General features: G+C 35.3%; 2 protein-coding genes across 10 annotated transcripts in view; one reads left to right on the top strand and one right to left on the bottom strand.

Moving 5' to 3' along the window:
• The window catches only part of DNAJC24 (DnaJ heat shock protein family (Hsp40) member C24), a 62039-nt gene extending 47615 nt beyond the window's left edge, over nucleotides 1–14424 (top strand). For 3 of the 4 annotated variants that reach the window (XM_055301064.1, XM_055301065.1, XM_055301063.1), the window contains exons 4-5: nucleotides 9570–9638; nucleotides 13168–14424. In XM_055301064.1, coding sequence (XP_055157039.1) covers nucleotides 9570–9638; nucleotides 13168–13298 — 200 coding nt within the window. In that variant the 3' untranslated portion in view covers nucleotides 13299–14424. The remainder of the gene's footprint in view (nucleotides 1–9569; nucleotides 9639–13167) is intronic. The other variant, XM_055301066.1, reaches the window with a different exon arrangement.
• A 366-nt stretch (nucleotides 14425–14790) lies between these two features.
• Nucleotides 14791–22287, bottom strand: part of IMMP1L (inner mitochondrial membrane peptidase subunit 1) — a 79999-nt gene continuing 72502 nt past the window's right edge. For 4 of the 6 annotated variants that reach the window (XM_055301057.1, XM_055301058.1, XM_055301056.1 and 1 more), the window contains 2 exons: nucleotides 15832–15942; nucleotides 14791–14949 (listed from right to left, as the gene is read on the bottom strand). In XM_055301057.1, the coding sequence (XP_055157032.1) occupies nucleotides 14881–14949; nucleotides 15832–15942 (180 nt within the window). In that variant the 3' untranslated portion in view covers nucleotides 14791–14880. Of the gene's footprint in view, nucleotides 15965–22287 lie in introns of all 6 variants that reach the window. The other 2 variants (XM_055301062.1, XM_055301060.1) reach the window with 2 other exon arrangements.

Genomic DNA, 22287 nt, shown 5'->3' with positions numbered 1-22287 from the left:
ATAATCCACAAACCTGTACTCATCGGGTGTAGGGGTATGTACTTGCCCTGTTGCTCTGCATTTTTGCCATTCCACAGCCTGTGTACTATTAAGAATCTGTCAGTAAAACTGACTAGAAGCCCACTATCTAAAGAGAAAGAAATAGGGAGAGATCAGGAATAAAAAAACTAATCTCTCTTCCTAGGGAATAGGGTGTTGGTAGATGAGAAATGGAGAGAAACAGGAAACGGTTAAAAGTGAGCAGTACAGTTGGACAAAGCAAAGTTTCAAAAATGTTGTAAGAACAAATAATATCTTCTCATTGCCTTTGAGAAGTCCTTGGAAATTTAGATTTCTTTTGAGCTTTGAGTCCTTGGTTTTAAGGTTTTAATGGAGGTAACTGCAGCCTACTGGGTCATAGGGGACTCTTGTAGGTCATTGATGAGGCCACAACAACATTTAGACAAACTGAATATAGTGAGAGTTGGGCCTGATTCATGATATGGATAGATCTTCTGCTTGGAATTTAATGTTCGGTTTGCTCTGCAAGTTTTTCAAGCAGGTTCTAGGAGGACAGTAGAAATACAGCTTTTCATGACTTTTCAATATGTCAGATCTAAGTACTAGGTATTTCTTTTATTACCAGCAACTCCAAATGGTGAGAATGCTTTACTTCCATTTTAAATTGAGATTGGATTGCTGTTTAGATAAGAACTGTAGAAGTCAAAAAAAAAAAAAAAAAAGAACTGTAGAAGTCTCTTATCCAAATATAACTGGCTGTTTGGCTGTTTTTAAGCTTTTCATACTAGAGCTATTTTTAAAAATCTCATAATAAACCTAGTTTCATACTGTCATTTCTTTTGAATGCTGACATTAATTTTTCCTTCTTGACCCATCTTCAGTAATTGGCTCCTTAAAAGAAGGAAATGAACTTGAACTTCTAACAGTGAGGATTTAGATTTGATAGAAGGAAAACCTTTGAGAGTGATAATTTGTTAAAGACCAGGATAGGTTACCAAGAGAGAGAGAATTTGTTATAACCAGGTCAAAGCACTCTTTTTTTCTGGGTCACCCCCTGGGGACATGGAAATAGCTTTGTTATACAGAAGTCTTTTTGCATGTGGTGATAGTTCATTGTAGAACTTTCTGTTCATAGGGTGTGCCTTAAATATGTTTGTTTCCTGTCTTCCATTAACTTGGAGTATAAAATAAACCTAAGCTCCGTAATACTTGGGAAGGAGTCAAGAGATGTTTTATTGGCTGGTGTTGAATGCTTTCTTATATTTCAAAGCTCAGAGTTGGTGCTCTGTTGTAAGAAAAGCCTCATCAATATTGCCCACAACCATTTATTTCCCTAAAAGATCATTTAAAGGGGCTCTTGACATCCATATTTCTTTGCTTTACAAAAGATAGGATCCAATGAATTCTAATAAAGTCTAGGGTAAATACCGTAGTAAAGTACATATATTTTTCTTCCTCATTTCCATGTATCTATTCTTAGTTGATAATTTTAGGGCAATGTTGGCCAGGCTAAAGAAAAGCAAATCTAAAAAAAGATGAGTAATATTCAGTTCCCAGATATTATATTATACATTTTGAAAGCAGTGTTAACTAGTGAATTTAATCAATTAGTTCCAGTTGGCATATTTACCTTCTTGTTTCTAAGGATGCTTCCAAAGGCTTGCTTCCCAAGTTCCCTTGAAAGGCATGTAGTTATTCAAGATTAGGCTTTGCATTTCAGACAACCAGAGGAGCACTTTGGAAAATCTTTTTCGGATTTATAAAATGTTTTTATGAATAATATCTGTTGAATAGCTTTTGGTGCCCTTATAAACCTATGGGGAGTTTTCTCATATATTAAGCACATTAAAAAACACTTTAGAAGTATATCATGAGAAGATAATAGGGATCATGATTCAGTTGCTTTGTAATGTGACAGTCACACAGATCTCCGATGTCTGAGTGACTGTATAGAGTGACACAGCTGATGAGTTAGGTTTACTTCTTTGTGACCTGAAGTAAAACAAACCTTCAGGTGAAGTTGGGCAAATGAAATGTTTTAGAAAAATAAGTGGATTGTGTTTGGAATCCTTGGTAGTATATTATTAATGTATCTTGGTTTTCTGTTAGTGAATTATTTTGGTAATGTGTAGTCTTCACCTTATAGTCAGACAAGTCCTTGGATACCCAAAACAGCCTGACTCAGGAGATTGGGCCATTGTAAAGTCAGTGTGTCTTTACTCAAAGCTAATCAGCTACTCTCCCTTAGCTAGATTCAAAAGGTCATTTCTGATGTTATATTATACAATTTACCTTGTCCCTTTTATTAGGATAAATATTTGAGAATGGGAGGTAATCAAATAAATTATGGGCCAAATGGGAACATGTCTTAAAACCCCACCAACATTTTTGTGCCAAAATGCAATTAAGCCCAAAATAAGAATCTTTCGTGAAAAGCAAGTTAATGCTAAAAACTGATTTAATACTTTTAAATGTAGATAATATGAATCTGAATTAATTTAAGAATAATGACTTAAGGCCAATAGATATTTGTGTAGATTATGTACTAAAACTGACCCTTATAAAACACTTGTATTAGTCAGATCAGAGTTTCCATCTATGATCATATCAGTATTTCCATTTGATTTTAGGAATTTGAAAATTGGCTGTAAAAATGTGCTTCAGGTAAAACTTGAAGATAAGCATCAGGGGGCATGTTTTTTTTTGGTGACTGTCTCTGGGAAAAGTAAGTATGTGAAATGATGCAGAAAATCCATCTAGACAGTTAGGGACTGGCATTTTCTTCAGAGGGAGAAGAGAGTATAGAGAAAACTTTTCTGTGAGCGTCCTCCTGCTCCCTCTTCTTTGTCACAAGAAGGTGACTACTCATGTTATCTTTTACTTTTACTTGAATGCAAATAACTTTTTGCAGTGAAAATATATTTTAAGATCTTTTCTCAGTGGTCTTGAATAAAAATTTGGCTGGTTTCAAAGAATGTTACAGAAGCCCATGGGCAAGATCACAGTTATAATTCTGGCATACTTGGCCATAGTTGGGAGTTCTGATTTAATACTAGAGAAGATGGAAGATTTAAGGAAGTCTGTGTCTCCCACTTTAATGTCTCTCCCGGTTTCACTTGGGTACTTGACCCAATTGACATCAGTGAGTCTTAACCCAGAACAGGGTTACCTTTCTCATTGCTTTTTTTCTCTCAGAATTGAAACCTTCATTCCATATTACATTCTGATCACTTCTGCTTTGCTCAGTGTACAACCAGTGAATTGGAAATGAGTGTTAACACTTCTTAATTTTTTTTTCTTTGTGATCTTTTTATCCTCATAGCTATCACGGTAGTCCATACCCAGAGTGTAACACATACCCACAGCTGCTAATTGGCCGCCTCCTACAGACCTGTACATTTTGATTGGTCTAAATTTCTTTATGCTCACTCCGCTGTTTAAGGACTTCTGTAACGACCCTCTCCCCAACGTAACATTGACCCATTCATCTAGAATTTAAATGGGATAGAAGCTTTGAAACTTCAGCCTTATCACCAATCACAAACCTGATGTGAATCTTCTACCCTGGTTCATTTAAGGGCTCACAAACACATATGCCTATGCTCTTTGTCATTACTCAGAACATCCTCCTATTCTGATTCATCACAGTTTATTTTTTAAAAGTATGTATGTATGTATGTATGTGAGAGCGCGCCTGTGCAAGAGAGCACACAAGCAGGGGGAGCTCCAGAGGGAGAGGGAGAAGCAGACTCCTCACTGAGCAAGGAGCCCAGTACAGGGCTGGATCCCAGGATGGTATCATGATTTGAGGTGAAGGCAGCTGCTCAGCTGACTGAGCCACCCAAGTGGCCCTGTCACGGTTTATTTTTTATTCAAGTTTGAACTCAAATCTTCCTATCCACCCCGAACTCTCAAAGAAAGCTTTCCCTGATGCTCTAATCCACCATCATTTCTAATCTCGGAATCTAAATTATTTTTCATTTTTTCTCTGTGGTTCCTATCTTTCGGTTTCATTTGATACTCAGAAAGACTAAATCATTATATGGACTATGGCTTTGGTAATAGTGGACCGACATTAATAGGACTGACAGTAGCAAAGTATATTAAACTTCTTAACACTGTCACCAATCCAGACAAGGTCAGGAGTTGTTGCCTTCCTACACTGTGGTACTTGAGGCTTTCTCCTCTCATAATGGATTGATGTTTAGTCATTTTCTCATGGTCTGGTACAAACAGGTCAACACAAACATTATGAGATAATTAACAGTTAAAATAGTTGCTGTTTACTGAGCACTAGCTCTATGGTAATTGTCTTTCAGTCATTGTTTAACAGCCTCTTAAGGAAGATATTAATATCTGCTTTGCAGAGAGAGTCTGCAGTTCAGAGGGGTTAAGTAATTTGACTAACGTCACATGACTAGTAATTGATAGAGGGGGAGTTCAAGCCATTTTCTGACTTGTAATTGTGTTATGCTGCACTGTCTAGTTTTGTGTAGGTGTGTACAACTTATTATTGTTAGTTCCAGATAGGAATGAGTTCTTAGGCTCAGAACGAGAGGCTGGGCCTGCTGCTGCTGTTCCACCTGTTGTGTAGTGAAACATGAAATTCAGTTTCCGGCTTTCATTTGGTATCTTTTCTGAGCACTGGGTGCACGCTCAGTTTATAAAAGCCCCCCAGTTCTTCAAGTCCATAATTAAACTCCAGGTTTGTAATTTTTCTTTGCTATGGAAAGCCTTGCAGTTGTGACTCTTTAGGTTCACCTGGGAAAGGGTTAGATGATAGACGTTTCTGATTTAATGAGCAGGTTTCACGTTAAATGTTGCCTGATTCTGAATCTCTTATCAAGGTGGAGACTGTTCCAAGAACAGAGACTATTAAGGACAAGGAAGCTGATTTCCTTCAAGTTAGTTCCTATATGAAAAGTTTAATTATGTATAGTGAAATGAGTTTTAAGAATGAGGTGATTGTGTAAAATTAAATTACTTAGTTTTAAAAAAGCAAGATACTAAGACCTAAAGAAAAACACTGCTGTTTGCTTCTTATACACAGATGACTTCCGTAGTGTGAAATAAACTTTAAGTATTTTAAAAGGCATAAAAATAAATACAATAGACTAATTGCTAAATGAGATCATCCTGGGGACTTGATCGCTTAAGTTACGACATTGCTACACATGAAAAGTAGGGACAGAGCCGCAGATGGACTAGATCTTTTGGCCAATGTTGGGTTGAATGAGACTTTTGATATCTCAGCCATACTGAAGAAAGTTAAATTCCTCTCCTTCGTATCTTTTTGTTGCTGTTATTTATTTTTACTTATTTATTTGAACTGTAGCTACAGTTAGAAAAGGTTTCCTGGGATTAGAAAGTGTAATTATTTAGGTAGCAAAAAGTTGTTTTAGAAATTTTACTATCATTAGGAGGAAGCTTTAAAAGGCTGGAATTCCATTGTCTTGTAAGGAGTAAGAAATATTTATTGATTCCCAAATGGAGCTGAAAAAAACCTTTCCTCTTTTAGAAAGTTGTGAATGACCCAGCGAGAGCTCTAGTAAGCTTTACTGAACCAAGCTGCTAATAGTTATTTAATGTTATTCTTCAGTGTGAAAGAATCTCCCTAGATTTTCCTTTTAATCTCTTTGAATTGCAGGCTCATAAACCTCTCTGATGAGTCCTGCCAGTGTTTTCTTAGATCCCACCGTTGAGACAAAGGAGCCACAGAATTCTTTCACCTCTTGTTGTCAGACAAATCCAATAGAACACAAGGTCAGAAGGGCCTGTACTTCTAAAGGTTGAAAGATTCTTTTCCAAGTAACCACGTAAATTATTTGGTTTTATCATTATATTCCTCAGGAATCTCTCTTTATAATGCATTGCTTTCTGTATGTAAATAAATTTGGATCTTTTTCTCGCCTCCATATTTGCCTAAGCTTTGATACAACACGGGGTATGAATGAACATGCCCACCTTAGGAAAGGCTGAGCCCATTTACTTCAAAAGAACTAGGAATCATGTAGTGTAATTGGACTTAAGATAGAGTGCCCAAGTGCCACGCATTGCATTTTCTTTCCAAATGGCTGGGTTTGTGTGTTTTTAAGTTGTTACCATTTTGGGGCTAAGATTCCAGATTTAAATCTTGTATCTCTTCTTTTAATTAAATCACTTTCTAAGTCAGTGTATGTTTTCTCAACATTTTTACTAGTGTCATGTTAACAGGAAAACTGAGATAGAATTTACATTTTTGGATACCTATTGAAATAATTTCATTGTAATGAGCAAAAATATTTATAATATGTAATACTTGAAAGAAAAGAAACTTCTCTATTTTGCAGATGCCATGCCTGATTAGTAGACAATTATCAAAGCTAATTACTGGGTTCCTGTGCGTTACTTTACAGGCTAGGGAGGAATTAGGTTTTCTAATTATAACTACAATGGTGGACAAGCAGAGATCATTGTTTAAAAAGAGAAAAAAAACATTGATTTGTTTGTGCTCCTTCCTTGTAATCGTAGTTAGGGGGGGAAGTTGCTGTTGCTCCATTCCCTGGACACCTGCCTCTCAACAAAGGCTCGTGGTCACCTCCCCACCCCCTACATTTAGATTCACCTTTTACTTGTATGTAACCCCTCTGCTCATTATACAGTTCTCCAGGGATCCAATTTTCCTTGAGTTAATCACCCCCAGCCTTTCTCAGAAGTTGTTAGATTACTGTCTTTTCAAGGAATACACACTTTCTTAGGAGGCTTTTAACTTCTTTCCCCTAACTTTTGTTTCCTTATTTCTATTAAAAAGTGTAGCTCTTGGGGCCTCAGCACACTACCTTTAAAACTTTTTGTTGAAATGTATCATACATGCAGAGAAGTGCGTCAATCCTAAGTGTCCAGCTTGATGGATTTTCACAATAAACCCACATATCTAACAGCACCCAGAAGGCCCCCTGTGACTCCCTGTAGTCACTGTTTCCTCCCACACCCAACCCCACAGTGTCACACAACAACTCGGTAGTTTTGGCTGTTATATTTCATATAATGGGGGATCGAATAGTGTGTTCTCTTTTGTGTCAGATAGGATTTTAAAGCCAGAATCCCCACAGAAACTTGGACTGTTGTGTCCGCATAATATTAAATAATCAGATCAAATATATAGATGTTTAGACAGCCACAGAACATGAGAATATTTTTAAATATAATTCTTTTAACTCTGACCTTGAGCAGAATACTAAAACCATTTTTGCACTGTTTTCCCTCTTACTATGAGATATCACCTAAGTTGACCTGTCAACAATAGGTAGCTAGTCTAAAGTTATTGTACATAAAGAAGAAAAAATAAAAAAATGTAAAGGCCACTTTTTTTTGAGGAGGTGGAATAATAGAAAGGGGTTCCATGTGAAGTAGTAACTAGGTGAGCATGACAGTAGCTTCCTAGTAGAGAAGCACAGCAATATGAAGCTGACTTCCTTGGCAGTTATCTTTGCCAGTTATTTCTCATTTATTATTTTCAAATAGAAATAGCATAATAAACATATATGAATGAGTTGTCTTTGTGTAATTGCTGTATTGCAGGTGTTCAAGATAGGTTAGATTAAGGCTTATTCATTTTGTCATTACCTCTGATTTGCTTTAATTGATTTCAGAATTACTTAAGATATCGATCAGATACCCGGGAATAAAGCCAACTTTGTAAATTATTTACATCTGTTTTTTCCCTAGCTACAGTCTTGTTAAGTGCCAATTACCCCCTTTTTTAAATCTAAAACAGTGTTTCATTTCCCCATTCAAGCAAACTTACCTTTGTCATCCTAAGACATTGAAACATATGATTAAGATTTTTTTTTTCCCTAACCATGGGACTTTTAGGGAAAATTTTTAAAAAACTAAAATACTGAATAACCTACAACCAAGTGTGCTTTATATAGAATGTGGAAATTGTTTTGCTCAGAAATTACTTCGCATACTGATACAGTCTGCATAAGCTCTTCAGTGGGCACACAGGGATGGAGGAACTGCCCCCGAACACTGGGCAGAGTCTTTACTCTTTGGATTTTAGGGTCAGTTTAATAGACTGTTGGTACCCAGGAAATACGAAGTGATCTAATATTTGACATACTTAATAGAAAACCACAGTGAGTTCAAAATATTGTATAATTTTTTCATCTATTTTAAAATTGTGTAACTCACCAATAAATTTTGAACAGGCAGTTATTAAATATAATTAAATTGTAGGCATTCACACAACGGAACAAAGGAATGCATTCTCAGCAAGTGAACAAGAGACTAGTGAGACAGCTAAAGAAAATTTCATTGGGGTGAGGGGTGGATTTTAGTAGTTTCTTTTAAGCATCGACTTCTAGAAGAACAATACAAGCACACATGAAGTGTAACATGCCTTTAAAAACAAAGACAAGTGCTTATCTGTAGTGCTTTCTTTGTCCCAAAGTATACTGGTTTTAAAGAAGAGTATATGCTTCTACTACCTGAACTATATATACTCTGACTCAGTTTAGGTAGAATTCCAGGCTCTTTTGGACCTTCTACCTGTAGGGAAAATTATGGCCTAGGCAATAGCAACAGAACATCAACACAGTACAGTTGTATTATGTGGTTATTGAGACCTTTGCCAGTAAGTCTTTAAGTTACTTATTCCTCTGCTTGCAAGCAGTTAAAACTCAGATGACTAGTAGCCCCTTATATTTGGTAAGACCTTTATTCTTTAAGGCACTTTAAGCCTGATCTCATTTGATTAGAACATCACCCTGGTATTAATCTGCTCTGAGCAAATTCCATAGACTGGGTGGCTTAAAGAACAGAAGTTTATTTCTCATAGTTCTGGAGGCTAGAATTCCAGGATCAGGGTGCCAGCCAATATGGCTCCTGGTGAGGGCTCTTTTACTGGCTTGTAAACGGCCTCTTTCTTGCTGTGTCTGTATTTGATACTTTCCTTGGTGCCTGGGCATGGAGAGAGGGACCCCCTCTCTTCCTCTTCTTATAAGGCCACCAGTTCTATCAGATTAAGACCCCACTCTTATGATCTTATTTAACTTTAATTACCTTCTAAAAGGCTTATCTCCAAATACTTCAGCATATGAATTTGGGAATGGGGACACAATTTAGTCCACAACAACCTTTCTGAAGTAGCTAAGAGATAACTCATTATAACTAAGGTATCTTTCTAATGTTAGAAAGCTAGTAAAATACAACTCAGGTGCAAATACAGTTATTTTTGCCCAACTCCATCTTGCCTTGCTTGGTTACAGGCATAGTTTATCTGGCAAAAAAAAATTCCCTCTCTCTCTCACAAAAATAGGGTTTACTAGTTAATCACAGGGAATCATCAAAACCACCTTCATGATTTTTGCATGTTGCATATTTGTGGAAAGTGAGATAGTTTTGACTGTTGAAGTTCCTAAGAAGTGGACTACAAGTCAGCCTTAAAACTGTTGTCAAAAGTAGTAAACAGGTTTTAAATGGTAAGTAAATTACAACTGTAGTCACTGGGCTGCAGTTGCCTTTTCAGTATTCTTCATGGTTATAATTAAAGTGTCAAATTAAGTGTCTCATTTTATATTTTACAGAAGACGATCTAAGAAATATGGGACCAGTAGATGCCCAAGTATATCTTGAAGAAATGTGTTGGAACGAAGGTTGGGATTATTTCTCTTGACTACAGTAAAGAAAAATATTAGAGATTTTCTTTAAGAAAAACTCATAGGATATTTGGAAATCTTCAAAAATAGTAATAGCTTGGCTTTCTAGATTATACATACGTGGGTAGTTTTAGAAATATTTTTTTCGGGGATCCCTGGGTGGCGCAGTGGTTTGGCGCCTGCCTTTGGCCCAGGGCACGATCCTGGAGACCCGGGATCGAATCCCACGTCGGGCTCCCGGTGCGTGGAGCCTGCTTCTCCCTCTGCCTGTGTCTCTGCCTCTCTCTCTCTCTGTGACTATCATAAAATAAAAAAATAAAAAAAAAAGAAATATTTTTTTCATTCTAAACTTCAATTATTGATGTCCCCCTGTATGACTCATTTCCAGTTTTTTTTCTAATCTAATTAGATGTTAGGTAATAAGGATTTCATGAGGTTTTCTTTTTTAAATTACTTTGGGTTTTGGTTCACTTTCCATCTGTGTAATAGAGTGAGAGAGAGCATGTGAGAGTGAGCATGTGGGGAGGGAGAGGGACAAGCAGACTCTGTGCTGAGCCAGAAGCAGGGGCTGGATCTCAAGACCCTGAGATCAGGACCTGAGCTGAAATCAAGAGTCAGACACATTTTAACCAACTGAGCCATCCAGGCACCCTCTATTACTAGAACTTTACAACTTACATCTTAATTTCTCTACTCTTCTGAATTGCTCTGGTTAGACACTTCTTCTAAATAGAACCCATGAATACCACACATCCATGTTTCTCTGGGAAATGAAGAAAATCTTACTATTTTCTAGAATTTTTATATACTTTAGCTATTTATTCAGCCTGGGGTAAAAATTCCTTAGGGGTTTATAAAAAAAAAAATCTATGAATGAGTGTGTATAGGTAGAAGATAAACAGCCCATCCTTCCTGAAACCAAATTTACTGGAATATTTTCTTTATGGCAAATTTTTAACTTGGTGCTTTTAGGAAGGTGAATCATAGGCTATTGACTTAGGAGGAGAATCACGTTTTTGCTTATGGGTCACTCAACTCCTAAACTGAAATGAAATCCTAGAATGTAAATTCTTATTTGCAGTGAATGATTGAGAAACTTGAGGCTTTGTGTAATTGGGTTTAATAGTTTCATCAGAGGAAACAAGAGAACTGCTATGAAAATAGAAAATACTAGTGGCATAGTAAGCTTTTGAAAGGCTTCTAGTTCATGAAGGGGACAGACTAGAATATAACATGTCATTTCTCAAGGAGACCTGCCCAACTAAATATATTTTTTGAAAATATAGTATTGTTGCCTCATCAACTCGTATCATGTGTGTTTAATCTCTTCTTAGACAAATTAGTTTTTTCTGTAGTTGATTTAGTTAATATATTTTGTTTCCTAATGACCCCCTATATGAAAATAGCCAAAATGGTTTTTGCATTTTTTCCTTCAGTAGCCTTTTAAAAATATAAGATTTTAAATTCATGTGGATTGGTGGTTTAAGCTTCTATTGAGTTAGCAAATACAATGAGCTTTCTGATCATGTGAATAAAACAAGATATTGAAGGAAATGTACAACATGAAATCGTCAGGTTATAAATGTGTTACTGTCCTTGGGATTTCCTTAAGTAAACCTGACAGTGAAGATATAGAAGAATCCTAATCACAGCCAGTAAATTAGTTCTTAGAAGCTAGAGTTAATCTGAAAGTATAGGACATCCTTAGATGCTTAATTAAGACTTTTTTTTATAAAGATGGAAATAAGCCTTATTCTTGTGAGAGAAAATACTGAGCAGGGAACAGCTGCATGAAGCCATTATTTCTGCAGGGATATTTACAAAATAGTAGTAAGTTTTGCGATTGAATTTGCAGTTTTGAATTGTTCTTTGAAATTGAAAAGAGCAGTCTTGGCAGATGAAAATTCAAGAAAAAGTGCAATCAACTGGACAAATAAAAAATTGTTTGAAGATTCCTTCGTAGGCATTTCCAGAATAATCTTGGAAAGTAAAGATCCAGAGCAGGAGAAAAGTGAATGAAACCCTACATGATAGACATAGCCAAATTACCATCTTCTTGATCCAAGGACAGTATGAAACAATGCATTTTATTATGCTTAAAAGGCATCCCTGAAGAACTGTTGAGAGAGTGGTTAACCTTTCCCCTTAGAGTTAGTCTGTTTTACAACTTGGTTATTTTGTCTTGAGTGTATTTAAAATGATTTCTGTGAAGATATCACTTTGTTAAGTGATAGAATAATAGAAGAAGCAACATAACAAGATGTGAATTTTTAGTGAGCATTAACATTTGGAATAATCTATGACAAAACTCCACAGTAGCCCATGGTGGCCTCTGCATCATTTACTGAGCACATGTCACCTCAAATTGTTTCTCAGTGTTCACTGAGGTGGTAAAAAAAACAAGAGGAAGATTTAGCTTAAGAAAACCAATGGTTAGAATATGTACATTTTTAGACAATAATAAAACAATTCACTTTTGAAAGCATCCTCTACTATAATATATATGATTGGCTCAGACAGGAAAGATGTTACTTAGCATTTTAAAATTAAAGATTAAATTATTTTTCTTTATGGGCAAAAAAGGCATTGTAATGAAAAATAAGAAAGATTGGGTGAATGAATTACTTCCTTACTGGTAAAAGAAACATGTAAAGTTGGCTTGTTAATTTTTCCAAAGGTGAATTTGATTAGAGAACAAATATAAAGCATTTGAATTTTTTTTTAGTGACATATGATGAAATCTGAGTGTTAAAAAATGAAGTTTGAGAACTGAATGAAGATATTTGATGTATCTCTAATAAAAAGTTATGACTGTAGTACAGTAAGGTGATCAGTACTTTTCTTTGATAGTCACTTCATAGTGACTGAAATGGAATGACCAGTGGATCAGAGATTGTTTCAGTTAAAGGACATGAGCATTTCAGCTTCCCAAGAAGACAGTAGACTTAATAATTTCCACCATAAGTAGGCTAAATGTTGTGCCATAATCCCTTCTATTGGGCATCTCACTTAATGGAAATAGTTATACTAGAACAGAGTATTTAAATGTTGAATGTGATAAAGTTAAATTAGAGTTTTCTCTAAAAGAATATACTCTAGGCAAAAGCATTTTGCCTTACAGGAAAACATGTAGGGCTATTTGTCTCTTTCCTTCACAGTAGTATTTTGGACGAATACATTGTTGAGAGGAATGTAAAATTTATATGGATCTATATAGAAAACAGCAGACTTTAAGGAAATGTCTTGGGTCTCTTCTGAGTATCTGTTCTCCTCAAGATCTTTAGGCTGTTGATTCATAGCTTTAGTCCTCTACAGATTAAGATTCTTTGGTACATAATTTTTAGAAACACTGCCCCATACAAGAAGTTTTTTAAGTTCTCATTTAAATATGTTTTATACTTACTGAATGTCTTTCTGTTTTGCAGTTTCTAAGAGATGAACTGCATTTTCAACACCTTTTAGAAATGTTACTTAGAAGCATTGGAGGCATTATTTTGGTCTTTTCTTTTTTTTTTTTTTTTAACAGATGATCACTCTTTTTCTCTGAGTTGCCGATGTGGTGGAAAATACAGTGTTTCCAAGGATGAAGCAGAAGAAGTTACCCTGATTTCTTGTGATACATGTTCACTAATTATAGAACTCCTTCATTATGGCTGAAATTGTTCACTAAGTGGGATCCTTTAACTGTGTATTCAGACACATTGAAGAGAGCCCATTCAAGTAAATGTATAAAGCTGATAAAAAAGGATTCTTTTTTTTGTCAGCTCTTTTATTTGTAGACAAAGTATAAGACTGTCAAGCAAGGGCCACCCCAGATTAATAGAAAATTAATTTAGTTATATGTATTTATAATTTATATTTATAAATCAGCCAAAAAGGGACTTGAATTATAAATTATATTTTGTGAATTCCCATTTGAGAACTTTGTTATTTGGTCCATTTTTCTCCTTGGTACAAAAATAAGAATTTTCCTTTTCTTTAAGCATGTCCCCTCTTGTAATGGGTCACAGTATCATCATGTTCCTTTATAGTTAGTAAGTTTCTGAAGTAACAGGACATTTCTAGCTGCTAAAGTCATGGGCGTATTGTACAAGTATCAAAGTCTCAGGTCATTAGGAGTAAATTAGAATCTTTGTTGAGTATCCTATCAGCCTAGTTCTCCCATAATAAGGGCTAGATATGGATATTCATGAAGTTATTTCAAAGTTAATAAAGAAGGTAAAGTGGCAACTACCGAAAGGATAGCTTTGGAGTCAAGAGTCAAAACACTTGACTCCAGTTCTGGCACTGTATTTCCAGATTCTTTGTGTGGCTATGTTAAAGTGAGTAAGGCTTGAACACTCTCATCTTCTACTTTAAATGTAACTGAGGAAATGGTAGCTTTTAAAAAATTGATTTTTTAAAGGTTTTATTTATTTATTCATGAGAGACACACAGGCAGAGACATAGGCAGAGGGAGAAGCAGGTTTCGTGCTGGAAGCCCGATGTGGGACTTGATCCAGGAACCCCAGGATCGCACCCTGAGCCAAAGGCAGACGCTCAACCACTGAGCTACCCGGGCGTCCCCCCAAAAATAGTTAGAAACATGAATTACTTTCCTTTTTATTGCAAAGTACTAATTATTAATTCTTGTATTTATGAATAAGGACCCACTGTGTTATTGGTATGATCAAATGGACATGTATAATGTTATTATAATGGATTAACGATTTTATTTTTCTCTATATTTGATACTCTATGTACAGTATAAGTCAGAACTCATTAAAAAACATGAAGAATCCTTTATGGGATCACTGGAACTTTTTTACTTAATTTCAAATGAGTGAACCAAACATGTGACTAAACAGCTTTTTATTAGGTCGAACTCAGGGTATTTACCATTGTTTTATACTTAAAAGACTAGTTACTACTCTGACTTGTAAATGTAGCAAAAGTACAAGGCATATTCAAGAAAAGATGACTCATAGCTATAAAACCAAAAATTCAAAAGTGAGGTTGTCATCCAGGTTTTTTCCTTAAAAATATTTTTATATCACAAAATATATATAACTTATTTTGGATTACATTTTTATCCATCTATTTGGAACTAATAGAGCTTGTGGTTTGTGTTGCTTATTCTTTACATTTAACAATTAAAAATGACTAAAACTAAATAGCAAATAGTTTATTAGTTAGTACATGGTTTCAGTGGCAATAATAAATTCACTTGAATAGGAGAGAATAGTCAAAAGAATAAATGCTAATCATCAGAAAATCTGTGGCCATTAGGACTGTCACGTAGAAATCCAAAATCACTCAGAGGCCAAATCTGTAAAATTAAAATGTGATTGAAGACAATTAATGAAAGTTTTGTATCCTCATCATATTCCCCTTTTTTATTCATCCCTTTTCTCTATGCCATATAATTAAACACTTTCTCCTTATTTTCCTTATTTTTTAGTCAAGAACAAATTCTCTATATCAAAGTGAGACTTTAGAAAGTAAACTTGTATATGTATGTATTTAAACTCCAAAGTATGGAACACTGATGTTCTACAAGGAATTATGTATGTGTGGTATATGAATATGTAGGAGTATGTGTGTCTGTGTTTTCTTTTACTACCCTCAAAATGAAGTATAAACCTAAGTATTTGAATATAATATCTGCATATGTGTAAAGAATCCTGAAAATAATCTGACAGCCCCAGGTATTCATGTGTTTTTCTTCTTATTGCTTGTGGCGAAAAGGAGGAGCCAGTGAAAATAATCATCTTTCCTAACAGTCCTACATTTATTGTAACAATGGTAAGTCCATTACTCAATGTATCTCACTGGGATATTCCTGTTTAACAGTGTTGTTTGACTACACTGCTCTTCCGCAAATATATATTAATATATGCCCGAGATGTGAATATAGTTGGAAAAATTGTATGAGAAAGAATTGAATTCTGGAGATTTAAATTAAAGGCTTCTTATAGCTAAGATAGTTTGAACTTTATTATTCAAACAAAAAAATTACTCTTAATTACTTGTCTCAGTGGGGAAAAGGGTAATGTTTACAGCTGTGAATGAAGGCCAGCATGTCCATAAAATGCAGTCACTGCAACAGTTAAGTCCCGACAGCCTGAAAATTTCAAAATTCATTTAGATATTGTTTCTTTTTTTCCCAGCTCAGAGAAGAAAACCTTGTGTTTTAAGCAGAAAATAATACCTTGAAAAAGATACGTCCTCTTATTAGTCCATATGGAATAGGTCCATAATACCTGGAATCTGTAGAATTCTGTAGATTATCACCTTCTAACCAAACATGACCTGTCGGCACCTAGAATTAGAGAAAGCAGCCCCTTTAAAAAAAGAAAAAACAAACAAATTTGGGGACTATAAATAAAAAAGCATGTCTTCTGATCATACGGAGAAATATCGTAGAGCTCTTGTTTATAAAATACATACCCTATGATTTGTATTTTTGCTTTTGTTTCTTGCACAATAAAATATATTTACCAAATATCAGTAAGTAAAGTTTTCAGTATTTTAAAAGACCTATCTTTTTTTGCCACATGGTTCGCAAACATTAATTTGTTACACAAACCCCAAACTGAGGTTATAAGAGATCAAAACAGTGTGACAGGGTCATTAATTTAATAGACTTCAAAAGAGGTCATTAGGATGCTGACTGAAAATGTGCCCTCCTGTCTCTAGAACAGCAGAAGCAGGGCAGCCACTCACTCAGCAACATCCTGGGGCCAGTACCAAGGCCAGACCTATTAGAGTGCTCATGATGAACTAAATGGTAATTGATTGTGACATCAATTACAAATAATCTCATCATTTTATTGGAGTGGGCTTGTCAGAATTCTAATTAAGATCCCTGTTCTGCCTTTGTACAGGCCATATCTTCAGTGCATTATACTTCAATAATGACCATCAGGAACTAGAAGGGCCTATTATAAAATCATCAGTTGTAAAATTAATGATGGTGACCTTCTACTAAATTGAAAGATCCTATCTCCTATGTGTCCTATGTATAAACTGATAAATAACGTTTACGTTTTTATTCAACATCAACCATAAGAGTATTTAGAACATGCTACTTTAAAAAGATGCACTCTGTGATATGAAACATTTGTCCATTAATCTGTTCCATATACACCTAACAAATTACTCTGCAGCAATAATCCTTAAAGTAGCATTTTACAAGTTATCTTACAGTTTTTGTTATGTAAGTTGAATTACTGACCAGACCAAAATGATCTACTGTGAAGGAATTTATTTTCACTTTTCTTTTAACTGGCTATTATTTGGGGACCATAGTGAAGAAAAATACTCCTACTGGGTTAACTAAGAAATGACTGCAGTTTTACAAAATGTTAAAAATTATTTCTTTTTAAAGACTTGATATTTTAGAATAGTTTTAGGTTCACAGCATGACTGAGAGGAGGGTATGGAGATTTCCCACCAGTCTCCTGTCCCCACACATGCATAACCTCCCCCACTCTTGACATCCCCTACCACAGTGTATATTCATTATACTTGCTGAACCCACATCAACATCATAATCACTCAGTCCAGAGTTAACTTTAGGGTTCACTCTTGGTGTTGTAAATTCTATGGGTTTGGATAAATGTATAACATGTATCCATCATTATAGTATCAGAGTATCTTCATTGCCCTAAAAATCCTGTGTGATGTACCTGTTATTCATGTCTCAAGACCCTCACAACCCCACCCCCCATATTACCTTCTACAAAAACAAATGTATATAAGCATGTAAAATCCAAATTTCTTTCTTTTTTTTAAAGATGTATTTATTCATGAGAGACACAGAGAGAGAGGCAGAGACACAGGCAGAGGGAGAAGCAGGCTCCCTGCAGGGTCTCCAGGATCACGCCCTGGGCTGCAGGTGGCGCTAAACCGCTGAGCCACCTGGGCTGCCCATCCTTTTTTTTTTAAATCCGAATTTCACTTTACATCAGAGACTATATAATTTTGGAATTTCTTATGTAGAAATATTTGCCCAAAACAAATCAATTATTTTCATTTAGATATACTTAAATGTTAAATCTATTTGTAGGGAAAGAAGAACTTAAGTTTCCTGAAAAGAGTATCAGATGTGATAAGATCACTCTTATTAGTGGAACTAGTTACAGATTTTAGGGCCAAAAGCAAGACTAATTCCTATCTACATAAGTGGATTTATGAGCAGTGAAGCTTAATATTGCTCAGGTAGAAAAAAGAACCCATCTAAGGTCAGATGAGAAAAAAAAGAAAGAGTGTATTTGGAAAAGCCAGCTATCAACAGTCTCAAGTGCCACTATGAGAGAAGCTATGGGATATCTTATGTTTAAATTTCCATAGTTTCTCCTTAATATGTGTTTGTTTCTGAGTTCTAAAACTAGGTAATAGGGGATCTCTGGGTGGCTTGGCGGTTTGGCGCCTGCCTTTGCCCCAGGGCGCGATCCTGGGGTCCCGGGATCAAGTCCTGCGTCGGGGTCCTGGGATCGAGTCCTGCGTTGGGCTCCCGGCATGGAGCCTGCTTCTCCCTCCTCATGTGTCTCTGCCTCTCTCAATCTCTGTGTCTATCATGCATAAATAAATAAATCTTAAATTTTTTTTAAAAGGTAATAAACAGGATCCAGTATACATTCCATTTCTTCATGAAGCATTCCCCAACCTTGCCTGCCTACACCAAATATCCTTAACTGTTTAGAGCAATTAACCATATAAAGTCTGCCCTGCCCTGGGGCCCTGGATTGTAACCTCTTACTAACCTGTTTGGCTTTTGTTTAAGTCTATTTTATGACCACATAAGCTAATAGACAGTAATCACATCATGATCTTAATTCTATACAACACCTAAGCCAAAACTGGAACTCAGATATTTGGTGATAATATTAATGTAAGTAGAAATTCTTGTAAAGCACAATCACTTTTGTATGACCTAAGTTTCTTCCAAATTAGCAAAATAAAGTGACAAAGTGTAATCTCTGGTACAATAAAATTAACAGGTATAGAAAGGAATCTGCTAAGAGAAACCCAGAACATATTACCAGAAGTTTTTGGAAGAGTATGACCCAGGGTATCCTGACCTTGTTCTTGATCACAAGGGGTGGAACATAGGAAGTCAACAGTAGTGCAAACCAGTATATATCCGGTTTACTTAATTAAAAAACAAAACAAAATTCCACTGACCCTTAAAACCACCTGTGAAGTACTATTATTGATAGAAGTAGGTTCAAATATGGGACATGCTAGCTCCCATTTATCTGAAGGCTATACATTCTAATAGCCATGCAGCCATTTATATATCCTCTACATTTCACATACTTCAATGCTTGATATAAAATACACAAATCAAGGAAACCACCTCATCACTGCCTTAACCTGTCAGTTACTCAGTTTCCAGTAAAAAATTCGTAATGAAATTATTACACTGAATTTTGGTAATACAGTAAGAGTATACAGTTTAAAAACCAATTTTTAGAGGTATACTTTATATACAATAAGTGAATACATATTTCAGGTTTGACACCAGTTTTGGAAAATGTGTACACCTATGTAAACTTCTAATCCCAATCAAGATGTAGGACATTTTTATCATGCTAGAAAGTTCCCCCCTCTGCCAGTCAACCTCCTATACCTGGTACCAGGCAACTAGTGAGATCTGTTACTAGAAACGAGTTTTTACCTGTTTCTACATTGCATATAAACAAGACTGTACTATACAGATTTTTGTGTCTGGCTTTTGTTCATTTTTTAATGAGTAATCCAGTTGCATGTATCAGTCATTCATTCCTTTTTCTTTCTAAGTAGTATGCTATCATAAATCACAATGATTGCCCATCAATCTGTTGATGGATATTTTTCTTTGCAGTTGGCTGTTAATTACTTCAGGCATACTATAAGGCGTGATATTCTGGGATCTCCGTTGAATGTGTTGGATATTCAGTGAGCTCCGTCCACTTTGGCTGCCCTCAACCCTTTGTGAGCTCTGGGGATTGCTGAACTCCCCACTCATTCTTTGCTCAGTCTCTAGGTTTCACTATTAAGCAGGCACAATTTAGTACTCATTTCAAAAGCCAAAGGAGCACGTGAGGAGATTGGTGATTGGTAGCTGTTTTCCCAGGTAGTTTGATCCATTACATTCCAACCACTTATACTTCCCTCTATCTCAATCTCTGTCTCTCCAACTCAGCAAAACCACTGTGCTTGAATTTTACCTCAGTATCTTCTGAAAGACCTGACTTACAGAAGAAATTGGTGCAAGTATAGGGCTTGCCTTGTCTCCCCTTTTAGGGATCCATCCCATACTTCTGCTGTGCAATCTCTGACAACAGTTGTTTCACATTTTTGTCCAATTTTCTAGTTCTTTATGGCAGGATGGCAAGTTCAGTCTCAGTTACTTCATCATTACCAGAAACAAATTATCTAATTTTTAAGTCTTTATTATTTTTCTTAGCATACTTCATAACAATATGAAGAGAATCCTTTTGGTAAGAACTGAAAGTTTTGATGTAAGTTAAGGGTGCCTTTGGCATCTCCACCTTGTGTCCCTTTCACGTGCATCCCATGCATGGTTTTGTTCTACCCTTTCCCTATCAAAATCTCTAGAAAAGATCTAACAAACTCAACACACAATTATGTATAAATAAGGTTCACTATGGTATTGCTTGTATCTCAAAATTGGCAAAAGCATAAATATTCCTCAGTAGGTAGGGATTAGATGAAATATGGTTTATATAATAGTAAACAACTGGTTAAAAAAAACTAGTAGATTTACATGAATACCATCAGTGAAAAAAGTAAGTTGCAGGGCAATACGTATAAATGTTTAAAAGAAACCCACAAAACCTATATATTTCAAAATTTATATTTTTATGGCCAAGTATACTAAGATAATTTAAAATATATATATAAATCTTCAACTTACCATGGAGTTATGTCCCAATAAACCCATCATTAGTGAAATTTAGTTGACTCTTGAACACAGAGGTTGGGGGTGCTAACCCCTTTAGTCGAAAATTCACATATACATTCTGTCTCCCCAAAAACTTAACTATTAATAATCTGTAGACAGGAAGCCTTATTATGGACATAGTTGATTAACACAAATTTTATTGTTATATGTATTATATACTGTATTCTTAAAATAAGCTAGAGAAAAAATGTTCATTAAAATCTAAGGACAAAAAACTAGAATTACTGTACTATAATATAAAAAATCCACATATACATGGACCCATGCATGCAATTCAAATCCCTGTTGTTCAAGGGCCAACTGTATTGTAAGTCAAAAATGCATTTAATATACCTAACCTACCAGACATCATAGTTTATTTAGCGTAGCCCACAATAAATGTGCTTATAACACTAATGCTAGCCTGCACTTGAGCAAAATCACCTAACACAAGCCTATTTTATAATAAAATGCAGAATATCTCAAGTAATTTATTGAACACTGAAAGAAAATGAAAAACAGATCGGCTGTATGGGTTCAGGATGGTTGGTTATAAATGGGTCACTTTACCCTCATGATTGCATGGGTAACGGGACGCTGTAGCTCACTTGCTGCTACCCAGCAACACGAGAGTATATTGCATATCAGGCCAGGAAAAGGTCAAAATTCAAAATCTAAAGTACAATTTCTACTGAGTATGTATCCACTTTTGGCAGTACAATAAAGTAAAAAAAATCTTAAGTCAAAACATCATAAATTAGGGGCCTTCTGTGTATACACACACGTATTTATGCGTATTCTTTCAAGTGATATTTGTACTTTTAAGAACACTGTCCATCACGATACAGGTTAGGAAGAGCTTTGTTGAATTAAAACATTTTAAAAAAATAAATAAAAATAAAACATTTTTTTTTGCCTTTGGTAGTGTGGAAACAAGACCTAAACTCCAGTCTATATAGGAGGTTCTACATCTTTGTATAGTACAAGTAAATGACTGCTATTAGCGGTATTGTCACCAGATCTCTGGATAACTAAAATATTTGTCTAGCTAAGAATTCCTTTCTTAAGATAAATGTAAAGTACAACACATTTTTGTTATGGGTCCAAAATTCAGAACCTGACCTTTCTGGTATAAGGCAAGAAATAGAACAGAAATTTTCTTTCTAACTCAAAATGTAGTTATTGTCTGGGATTAACCTTTTGGTTATCACTAAATTGGAAAGTCAAGCCAGAAAAGAGAAAGAAAACTCAGAGCAATATTATAATATTAATATATTAAATTGTAGTTTAAAATATAGAAAGAATTCCAATAAACTCATTTATAATAAATATTATTAGCAAATTACCAAAAATGGAAACCCTAATACCATGCCTTAGTTCATTACTTCTTATAACCAAAGCTTTAAATGGTTAGATTACTTTTCCTTTTCATACTTTTGTAAATCTGTCATGCCAACCTGAGTGAATTTGTGAAACTGAATAAGAATATATGACTATGTTTATAATGAATACCACATAGAAATTTTTACTTTGGCTCTAATCTGAATTTTCTCAGCGCCTCAGAACTAACTTTAAGGGCTAAATTTTAAGGCATTAAAAACCCTTAAATCATTCTCGTTTTTCCTCTTTACGTCAGAGTCAGAGGTTTACTCCCTGATGTACGATAAAACCTAATCTCAGGGCTGGACAAAAGAATCAAGCCTCTAGTTCTTA

This window comes from Nyctereutes procyonoides, unplaced genomic scaffold, assembly GCF_905146905.1.
Source record: "Nyctereutes procyonoides isolate TBG_1078 unplaced genomic scaffold, NYPRO_anot_genome, whole genome shotgun sequence".
Taxonomy (NCBI): domain Eukaryota; kingdom Metazoa; phylum Chordata; class Mammalia; order Carnivora; family Canidae; genus Nyctereutes; species Nyctereutes procyonoides.
Note: the sequence above shows the minus strand (reverse complement) of the source record. Positions and strands in the feature narration are given on the sequence as shown.